The following is a 10873-nucleotide window of genomic DNA, read 5'->3' as shown; positions in this document are numbered from 1 at the left end:
TTAGCCGCAGATTTTTAAATATGCTTTAAGTCCTTTTGTCTTATTTCATATTTCCCTGGCAGATACTAGGTTGTGACAACCAGGATTAAATTTTGGATTCTATTTCAAACTGACTGTAACAGGCGGGAATCAATCCCCACTGATTCTGTAACAGCACACATTCCAGCTCAATCTGTGTAAAAATGGGGATTCATAGATTATCGATCTCCCACAGTCGAGAACTGATGCTGCCTTCCTCCCACCGTTTTATTCACCGCCTTTCTTGCAGTTACAGCAGTGACCGATATTAGTTGTTCCACTATTACCTTCAGCTGGACTGCCCGTCGCATTGTTTGTCACCTTGTATAGGGGAGCGGGTAGGTCCGAGGGCCTTCTCATAGGACTGCTCCAGGTCACGGCCAAGGTTGCCATCAGGCAGCGGGCGGCCGAGCAGGTTATTAAGCCCGACTGCCTGCCTCTCTTCCGTGCTTACATCCGGGCCAGGGTGTTCCTAGAGATGGAGCACGCGGTGTCCACCGGTACGCTCACGGCCTTCCGCGAGAGATGGGCACCGGAGGGACTGGAGTGCATCATCACCCCCAGCAACCAAATTTTAATTTGATTTTATGTTTTAAAAGTTTAATTTGTTTTAATTGACGGGTTTTTAGTGTTCCCCTCCCCTTTTATAGGAGGCACTTGAAAAAAAAATGATTTTAATGCCCAAAAAAAACAAAAGGAAAAAGAAATACATAAAATAACAAAAAAAACACAAAAAAGGGCCTTGAAAAATGTTTGGAGTATCCCCCAGATTGGGGTGCACTTGATTTAATGTCTACTTTTCTCCCCAAAAAGAGTTGTCACCTTGTATAGGGGAGCGGGTAGGTCTGAGGGCCTCCTCATAGGACTGCTCCTGGACACGGCCAAGGGTGCCATCAGCCGGTCCAGGCAGCGGGCGGTCGAGCGGGTCGTTCAGCCCGACTGCCTGCCTCTCTTCCGTGTGTACATTCACGCCAGGGTGTCCCTGGAGATGGAGCACGCGCTGTCCACCGATACGCTCGCGGCCTTCCGCGAGAGGTGGGCGTCGGAGGGACTGGAGTGCATTGTCAACCCCAGCAACCAAATTTTAATTTGATTTTATATGTTTTAAAGTTTAATTTGTTTTAATTGCTGGGTTTTTAGTGTCCCCCTCCACTTTTATAGGGGGCACTTATAAATTATGGTTGTAGAGCCCAAAATAGTTGTCACCTGCACTCTGCTCTTCTGACTTTTGTGTCCCTTAACTACCATTTGCACTACTGTTTCTGACCCAGAACTCATTAGTTTAAAGTCCATCTTTATTTTATAGGGGATGCATATGGATATTGTCAGTTTTAATTTAGAAATTGCATTAATATTGTTGGTTGTTGTAAAATCCCGCTGCAATGTACCGTAAATCAGTTCTGACCCGCGAGGGGTATTAAAAGTATCTGGTATGCGATAGCCGTGATTTGAACCCAGATCTACTGCTTGAAAGGCTGCTTTGCTCAATGCTATACCATCGCTCACGTATTAATATACTGTAGTTCTATTTGCAGACTAACTATTTCTTTCGGCTCTTAAGCAGGACAATAAGGTGTTTGGCGATACACCAAAACTCAATTTTATGGGAGAAGTAAATGGATGATGAGTGTTTTGTACACTTTAGAGAAATGTAATTTGCTGGACGGCACTATTATGCTCGGTTCTAAACTGTATTAAAAGCCAACGGTTGCGATGGCCGGGAATCGAACCCCATTAAACTGATTGAAAGGCAGGTTTGCTCAGCACTTTGCCACCACCATCGCTCCACGTTTAAACTGTGAGCCTATGTATTGACAGACCACTCACCTTGCATTTCAGGAACATAGTAAGGCACAAAGTACAATCATTTTAATCTGAAATTATACAAGGTGATCAGGTCATTTGTCTCCAATATACAATGGTTATCCTGTTGCAACTCGCTTCTTCAAACAGAAGGTGGCACCAAGCTCCATTACTACAATCATGATGGGACGAATGGCCTTCTCTGCCGTAAATGTCTGATTCTACAAACAAAAGGACGTTCGGTCCATCGTGCATAAGCTGATTTATAACACCTCCAACAATACGACATAGAACAAAATGTAAATCAACTATCTCTCGCCCGTTTCCAGGCAACTGCGCTCTCTGTGAAGCGGTGGGTGGCTACGAAAAGAGCGTTCGTGTTGTGATTGGGGGAAAGAATCCATTTGTTCAGCCGCCGAATCCATAGAGAGTGCGGTCCTGCCGTTTCAGAGCGTACACCACATCCATGGCAGTGACCATCTTACACTTGGCGTGCTCAGTGTGGGTGACCACATCTCTGATCACATTCTCCAGGAAAACCTTCAGCACCCCGCAAGTCTCTTCGTAGATAGTACGCAGGTACAGCAAATGATCAGGAAGGCCAATGATAGCTTTGGCCTTTATTGCAAAGGGGGATGAAATATAAAAGCAGGAATGTCTTGTTGCAGCTATACAAGGTTTTGGTGAGGCCACACCTGGAATACTGCGGCAGTTTTGGTATCCATATTTACAAAAGGATATACTTGCTTTGGAGGCAGTTCAGAGAAGGTTCTTTAGGTTGATTCCAGAGATGAGGGGGTTGACTTGTAAGGAAAGGTTGAGTAGGTTGGACCTCTACTCATTGGAGTTCAGAAGAATGAGAGGCGATCTTCTCAAAATGTATATGATTATGAGGGGGCTTGACAAGGTGGATGCAGAGAGGATGTTTCCATTGATGGGCAGATGAGAACTAGAGGGCATAATCTTAGAATAAGGGGCCACCCATTTAAAACAGAGATGAGGAGAAATTTCTTCTGAGGGTTGTAAATCTGTGGAATTCACTGCCTTAGAGAGCTGTAGAAGCTGAGACATTGAATAAATTTCAGACAGAAATAGACAGTTTCTTAAACAAGGGAATAAGGGGTTATGGAGAGTGGGCAGGGAAGTGGACCCAAGTCCATGATCAGATCAGCTATGATCATATTAAATGGTGGAGCAGGATCGAGGTGTCACAAGACCTACTCCTGTTCCTATTTCTTATCTAATGTGGGAAAACATGAGGGTATCCACTTTGGCAGAAAAAATAGAAAAGCAGATTATAATTTAAATGGAGAATTGCAAAGTGCTTCAGTACTGAGGGACTTGGGGGTCCTTATGCATGAAACACAAAAAGTTAGTATGCAGGTACAGCAAGTAATCAGGAAGGCAAATAGAATGTTGGCCTTTATTGCAAAGGGGATAGAGTATAAAAGCAGAGAAGTCCTGCTACAACTGTACAGGGTATTGGTGAGGCCACACCTGGAGTGCTGTGTGCAGTTTTGGTCTCTGTATTTAAGAAAGAATATACTTACCCTCACCCCCCGGCTCTCTCTTCTCCCGGGACACACACGCTCAGGCCACGGTTCCCCCTTCACCCCCCCCCCCCCCTCCGGGACACTCACCCTCAGTACCCTGCTCTTGCTCTCCCCTGGGACACCCACCCTCAAGCCCCTGCTCCTTGTCTCCTCGGACACCCACCCTCAGCCTCCGACACCCTCTCCCCCCCGGGACACTCACCCTCAGCCTGCGGCTTCCTCTCCCACCCCACACCCCCGGGACACACTCGCAGCCGCCGGTTCTCTCTGCCTCTCCTGGGATACATCCTCAGTCCCGGGACACTCGCCCTCAGCCCCTGACTCTCTCCCCCTCCCGGGTCACTCACTCTCCGCCCCCGGCTCTCTTTTCCCCCCACCCCGCGGGTCAGTCACTCTCTGCCCTCGGACCCTGGGCCACTCTCTCCCCGGGTCAGTCACTCTCAGCCTTCAGCTGTCTGTTTTCCACCGGGGCACTCCGTTTCAGCCCCCGACCCGGGCAACTCACCCTCAGTTCGCGGCTCACGCTCTGTCCCGATACACTCACCATTAGCCCTCGGGCTGTGTTTGCAACCCGCCAAGCGGGACACTCACCCTTACAACCCGGCTCCGCTCACTGTCCGCCATTTTGTTTTCCTTCTCCAACCGTCATCATCCAGGACATGCGCAGTGCGGGCTCAGATCACGGTTGTTGTCCGCCCCTACTATTGGGTAAAAGCAGCTGATTGACAGCCCGCCGCACCAATCGCAGCTCGGCACAGCTCCACAACGCACCGCCCACTCCCACAGTCGGAGGTATGGCCGCTTCGGGTCACGTGGCTCCTGATTTGAAACCGAGCGGCCGTTGGGCCATCTCAGCGTCAGTGACGTCATGTAACCTGGTACCAGGGAAGGGCACCGAGCTTATAGGATGACCATATACCGAGCCTGGCACCAGGGGAGGGCACCGAGCCTATAGGATGGCCGTGTACCCAGCCTGGTACCAGGGGAGGGCACCGAGCCTACACGATGGCCATATACCGAGCCTGGCACCAGGGGAGGACACCAAGCCTATAGGATGGCCGTGTACCCAGCCTGGTACCAGGGGAGGGCACCGAGCCTACACGATGGCCATATACCGAGCCTGGCACCAGGGGAGGGCACCGAGCCTATAGGATGGCCATATACCCAGCCTGGTACCAGGGGAGGGCACCGAGCCTACACGATGGCCATATACCGAGCCTGGCACCAGGGGAGGACACCAAGCCTATAGGATGGCCGTGTACCCAGCCTGGTACCAGGGGAGGGCACCGAGCCTACACGATGGCCGTGTACTAAACCTGGCATCAGGGGAGGGCACCGAGCCCACAGGAATGCCGTGTACCGAGCCTGGCACCAGGGGAGGGCACCGAACCCACAGGATGGCCGTGTACCGAGCCTGGCACAAGGGGAGGGCACCGAGCCTACAGGATGGCCGTGTACTGAGCCTGACACCACGGGAGCCCACAGAATAAATCCCACAAACATATTGCACCTGAAAGATACAGAACAAAACCCACTTTCACATACCAGAAACTGACAGGTACAGAATAAACGCTCCTCTCACATGACATAGACAGGCTAAGTGAGTGGGCAACAATTTGGCAGATGGAGTATAAAGTTGGAAAGTGTGAGGTCACGCACTTTGACAGTAAAAATCAAAGAGTAAGTTATTATTTAAATGGAGAAAGATTGCAAAGTGCCGCAGTACAGCGGGACCTGGGGACACTTCTGCATGAAACACAAAAGGATAGTATGCAGGTACAGCAAGTGATCAGGAAGGCCAATGGTATCTTGGCCTTTATTGCAAAGGAGATGGAGTATAAAAGCAGGGAAGTCTTGCTGCAGCTATACAAGGTATTGGTGAGGCCACACCTGGAATACTGCGTGCAGTTTTGCTTTCCATATTTACGAAAGGATATACTTGCTTTAGAGGCAGTTCAGAGAAGGTTCTTTAGGTTGATTCCAGAGATGAGGGGGTTGACTTGTAAGGAAAGGTTGAGTAGGTTGGACCTCTACTCATTGGAGTTCAGAAGAATGAGAGGCGATCTTCTCAAAATGTATATGATTATGAGGGGGCTTGACAAGGTGAATGCAGAGAGGATGTTTCCACTGAAGGGGGAGACTAGAACTAGAGGGCATAATCTTAGAATAAGGGGTCACCCATTTAAAACAGATGAGGAGAAATTTCTTTTCTCAGAGGGTTGTAAATCTGTGGAATTCACTGCCTTAGAGAGCTGTAGAAGCGGAGACATTAAATAAATTTCAGACAGAAATAGACAGTTTCTTAAACGATAAGGGAATAAGAGGTTATGGAGAGCGGGCAGGGGAAGTGGACCCGAGTCCATGATCAGATCAGCCATGATCAGATTAAATGGCGGAGCAGGTTCAAGAGGTCATATGGCCTACTCCTGTTCCTATTTCTTATGTTCTTATAATGTAGGAAAATGTGAGGGTATCCACTTTGGCAGAAAAAAATAGAAAAGCAGATTACAATTTAAATGGAGAATAATTGCAAAGTGCTTCAGTACTGAGGGACTTGGGGGTCCTTATGCATGAAACACAAAAAGTTAGTATGCAGGTACAGCAAGTAATCAGGAAGGCAAATGGAATGTTGGTCTTTATTGCAAAGGGGATGGAGTATAAAAGCAGAGAAGTCCTACTACAACTGTACAGGGTATTGGTGAGGCCATACCTGGAGTACTGTGTGCAGTTTTGGTCTCTCTATTGAAGAAAGAATATATTTGCACTCAGCCCAGCCCCGGCTCTCTCTTCCCCTGGGACACTCACCCTCATCCCCCGGCTCCCTCTGTCTCCTAGGACAACCCCTCAGCCCCCGGGACACACACGCTGAGGCCACGGCTCCCCCTCCCCCCCTCCTCATGACACTCAACCTCAGTCTCCGGCTCTTGCTCTCCCCCGGGACACCCACCCTCAAGCCCCTGGTCCCTGTCTCCTAGGATATCTACCCTCAGCCCCCGACACCCTCTCCCCCAGGACACTCACCCTCAGCCTGCGGCTCCCTCGCCCACCCTGCCCCCGGGACACACTCGCAGCCGCCGGTTCGCTCTCCCGGGACACATCCTCAGTCCACAGCTCGCATTCTGTCCCGGTACACTCACCCTCAGCCTCCGGGCTGTCTCTCCTCAGGGACACTCGCCCTCAGCCCCCGGCTCTCTCTCTCCTCCGCCCACCCCCCTCCCCCCCCCCCCGGGTCACTCACTCTCAGCCTCCAGCTCTCTGTCACGCCCCCCCAGGATACTCACCTTCAGCCCCCAGATCCTTCTCGCTACCCGTGGGATGCACCGTCAGTTCACGACTCGCGCTCTGTCCCGGTACACTCACCATCAGCACCCGGGCTGTGTTTCCCCCCACCGGAACACTCACCCTCTGCCCCCCTCCTATCTCCCCCCTGGAGACTCACCTCAGCTCCCAGCTCTCCCTCTCCCCAGGGACACTCACCCTCAGTGCCCCAGGACTATCACCTCAGCTCCCGCTCCCTCCGGAACACTCAACCTCAGCCACCGGCTCTCTCTTTCGCCCTGCCCCCTCCAGGACACACCCTCAGCCGCCGGTTCTCTCTCCCTCTCCCGGGACACTCGCCTTCATCAATCCCCACCACCCCGGTAAACTCACCATCAGCCCCCGGGCTCTCTCTCTCCCCCCACCGAGACACTCATTCTCAGCTCCCGGCTCCCTCCCCATGGACACATCCTCAGCTCCCCATCCCCAAGGAACACTCACCCTCAGCCCCCAGCCCCCGCGATGCACCGTCATTTCCTGGCTCAAACTCTGTCCCGGTACACTCACCATCAGCCCGCGGGCTGTGTCTCCCCCCACTGGAACGCTCACCCTCAGCCCCCCACTTCCTATCCCTCTGGAACACTTACCCTCAACCCCCAGTTCCTTCACCCGCCCTGGAGAAAGATTGCAAAGTGCCGCAGTACAGCGGGACCTGGGGTTGTGTTGCTTAATGCATGTTGGAAAGAAATTTAACTGTACCCTCACTGTGTACGTATGGTGACACATGTAATGTAACTTGATGAACTTACCACAATGCATTCTGGATTGTATGAATTGTACCTTGAAATGTAAAGTAAAGAAATGCATTGAACTGAACTGCGGTCAGCATCCGAATGTAATGTATGCAATTGCTGACCGCATCCAAATGTACTGAACTGCTTTCGCTTTGCTCTCAGAGTCGTTCATTTACAGCGCCTGCCGACGAATTAGAAGCTTGTTTTCGGGTGAAACTCTTAGACTTTAGCCACCTCGTTCTCTTACGCCCTTTTCAAGTTAAAAGAAAATTCTAGTTCGGGGTCAAACCGTTTATTAACCCGAGACTCCGAGTGAAACAACTCAGAATGGGAATTATTAGAGACCAGAACGGGGGAAGTTTGAACACTCTGTCTCTCTCCTTTCACAGAAGGACTCCCAGTTCTGGTCTCAGTCCCACAGCAGCTCCTGTGAAAAGAAATTCACTTTTACACACTTTGAGCTGGAATGTGTCCCGTTACAGAATCAGTGAGAACTGACTCTCGCCCGTTACAGACAGTTTGAAACTGAACCTAAACTTAATCCTGATTGTAACAGCCTAGAATTTACAAGGGGAATATGGAATGAGATAAAAGGAAACAAAAACTGTTTCGAAATATTTGGCTAATGGTGAAGATACTAACATAATCCGCAATTTTAACAATTATTGGCGGGATTTTTGAATTTAAAAAACGTTAGAGGACTCACTGTTGAGGACAGTAATTTCCGCCCTACATTCATTGGCGGGCTAAACAGACTGTGATTGGACATCGGAAAAATACAATGAAATTCACCACAGAGCGACCAATCACAAGTTCGCCCCCTGCATCCCTCCAGAAGGTATAAGTGGGGTAGAAATGGGAGGAGTTTCTCATTCTTTCTCTGAACGTGTGGATTGTGGAAATGTCTGGAAGAGGAAAAACCGGCGGTAAAGCTCGGGCTAAGGTCAAGTCTCGCTCCTCCCGGGCCGGACTGCAGTTCCCTGTGGGCCGTGTTCACAGGCTCCTGCGAAAGGGGAACTACGCTCAGCGTGTGGGTGCCGGAGCCCCGGTCTACATGGCTGCTGTGCTCGAGTATCTGACCGCTGAAATCCTGGAGCTAGCCGGAAACGCTGCCCGCGACAACAAGAAGACCCGCATCATCCCTAGACATCTACAGCTGGCCGTCCGCAACGACGAGGAGCTCAATAGATTGCTGGGAGGGGTGACCATCGCTCAGGGCGGGGTGTTGCCGAATATCCAGGCTGTGCTGCTGCCCAAGAAAACCACCAGTTCGTCCAAGAGCAAGTAAAGCGGACAAGATTTAATCTAATAACCCAAAGGCTCTTTTCAGAGCCACCCACTCTATCTGTGAAAGGGCTGCTTATTGTCCGATGGATCACAATTATCTCAGATCAAATTTATCATGTTGGTTCCTAAATTTTACGTTGAAATCCATTTGCCACAATTTTGCCCATTGACGTTAACTGGCAATATTATGTTGTGACGTCATGGTTTCACCGACAATGCCTAATGCTGACAGATTCAGTAAACCCTCTTTTACATAAGGGAAATTGACAGTTGGAAATTAAAACGAATACTGAGATTAGAAATAGACAGGTACAGAGCAAAACGATGCCCTCATGATGGAAAGTGACGGGTAGAGAGCAGAGCCCATATTTACATACCAGCCATGGACAGATACAGAGTAAAACACACACTCATACACCAGGCATTGAGAGATAGTGAAACCAGAATGCAATCAGCAGAAATTGACAGGTACACAAAAAACCCACACTCTTTTATATCAGACACGGACAGAGACAGAGATAAGCCACATTCAGATGGCAGAAAAGGACAAATACAGGGAAAAATCCACACTCCTGTACCAGACACCAATACGTTTTCTAAATTTATTTGTCAATGGACCAGATAGTGAAAGTGGCAGAATCTGTCCTACACTGAAACTGCACGAGATTGAAAGTGGCAGTGTCCCTCCGACACTCGCCTGGCAATCAGAATCTGTCACAGTGTCAGAGAATGACAGAGGCAGTATCAGTCCAGCACTCACCTCTCATAGTTATCCACTTTCAAAGCTGCTAACCACCTTAATACCTCCTCTCTTACTATGTTGATTTAATCTTATTTTTCACACTTCTCGATATGTCGTGTCTGCATTGCCCCTCTCTTGTGAAAACAGACACAAAGTATTCATTAAGAACCATACCCACATCTTCTGCCTCCACACTCAGATTACCCTCATGGTCTCTAATAGGCCCTACCATTTCTTTAGTTATCTTTTTACTCTTAATATATTTATAAAACATATTTGGGTTTTCCTTGAATTTACTTGCCAATCGTTTTTCATGCTCTCTCTTTGCTTTCCTAATATCCTTTTTAATTTCATCCCTGGACTTTCTATACTCCTCTAGAGATTCTGCAGTATTCTGTCATAAGCCTCACTTTTTTTCTTTATCCTACCCTGTATGTCCCTTGACATCCAGGGGGCTCTAGATTTGTAGGTCGGGAGTTTGGAAGCTGAGAGGTCGGGAGGCCACAGAGGTAGGTGAATTCAGAAGGCCACAGAGGTCGACAAAGTGAGTTGGTACGTAGCTCTTCTCTCTATTTTTTTTTCAGTAGATTTTAAACTAGATAAGGCTAACTAGAGGGATGGCAGTGCAGCTCAGTCCCGTGGAGTGCACATCCTGCGGCACGTGGGAAGTCCTGGATACTTCGCGCAGCCTGGACAACCATGTGTGCAGGAGGTGTCTCCAGCTTCAACTGCTCGAGCTCCGCATTTCGGAGCTTGAGCAGCGGGTGGAGTCAATACGGTGCATCCTCGAGGCTGAGAGCGACGTGGATAACACGCTTCAGGAGGTGGTCACCCCGCTGCTTAAAGGTGTGCAGCTAGAGGGGAAGTGGGTGACCACCAGTCATAGTAAGTATGCTAGGCAGGTAGCGCATGAGCCCTCCCTCCCATGAGGACATCTCACTTTCAAACCGATATTCACTTCTGAGTAATGGTAAGGATGATGGTGCCTCTGGGGAGTACAGCCAGAGCCAATTCCAAGGCACCACGGGTGACTCAGCTGCACAGGGGGAAGGGACGAAGAATAAAAGTGTCCAAGTGATAGGGTATTCTATAGTTAGGGGAACAATCAGGATTTTCTGTGGCCGTAGATGTGACACCCAAATGGTTTTGTGCCTCCCTGGTGCCAGGGTCAAGGATGTCAGAGTGGAGGCAGGGCATGACCCGTATCGGTCGTGGTCCATATCGGGACCGACATAGGTAACATGAGGAATGAGGTCCTACAGGAAGAATTCAGGGAGCTAGGAACAAAATTAAAGGGTAGGACCTCAAAGGTAGTAATCAATGGGTTCCTACCGGTGCCACATGCTAATGAGTATAAGAATAGAAGGATAGAGAAGATGAACACGTGGCTGGAAAGTTGATGTCGGAGGGAGAGCCTT

The 10873-nt window shown here is 49.6% G+C and overlaps 1 protein-coding gene across 1 annotated transcript; it reads left to right on the top strand.

The window, feature by feature from the left end:
• The first annotated feature begins 8327 nt into the window (after nucleotides 1-8327).
• Nucleotides 8328-8714, top strand: LOC139272737 (histone H2A-like). Its single transcript, XM_070888841.1, has one exon. It carries the CDS (start codon nucleotides 8328-8330, stop codon nucleotides 8712-8714), a length of 387 nt encoding a protein of 128 aa, XP_070744942.1.
• Nucleotides 8715-10873: the final 2159 nt, after the last annotated feature.

Source organism: Pristiophorus japonicus, chromosome 9 (assembly GCF_044704955.1).
Source record: "Pristiophorus japonicus isolate sPriJap1 chromosome 9, sPriJap1.hap1, whole genome shotgun sequence".
Lineage (NCBI taxonomy): Eukaryota > Metazoa > Chordata > Chondrichthyes > Pristiophoridae > Pristiophorus > Pristiophorus japonicus.
The sequence above is the reverse complement of the archived record's forward strand: the minus strand, read 5'-3'. Positions and strand labels throughout refer to the sequence as shown.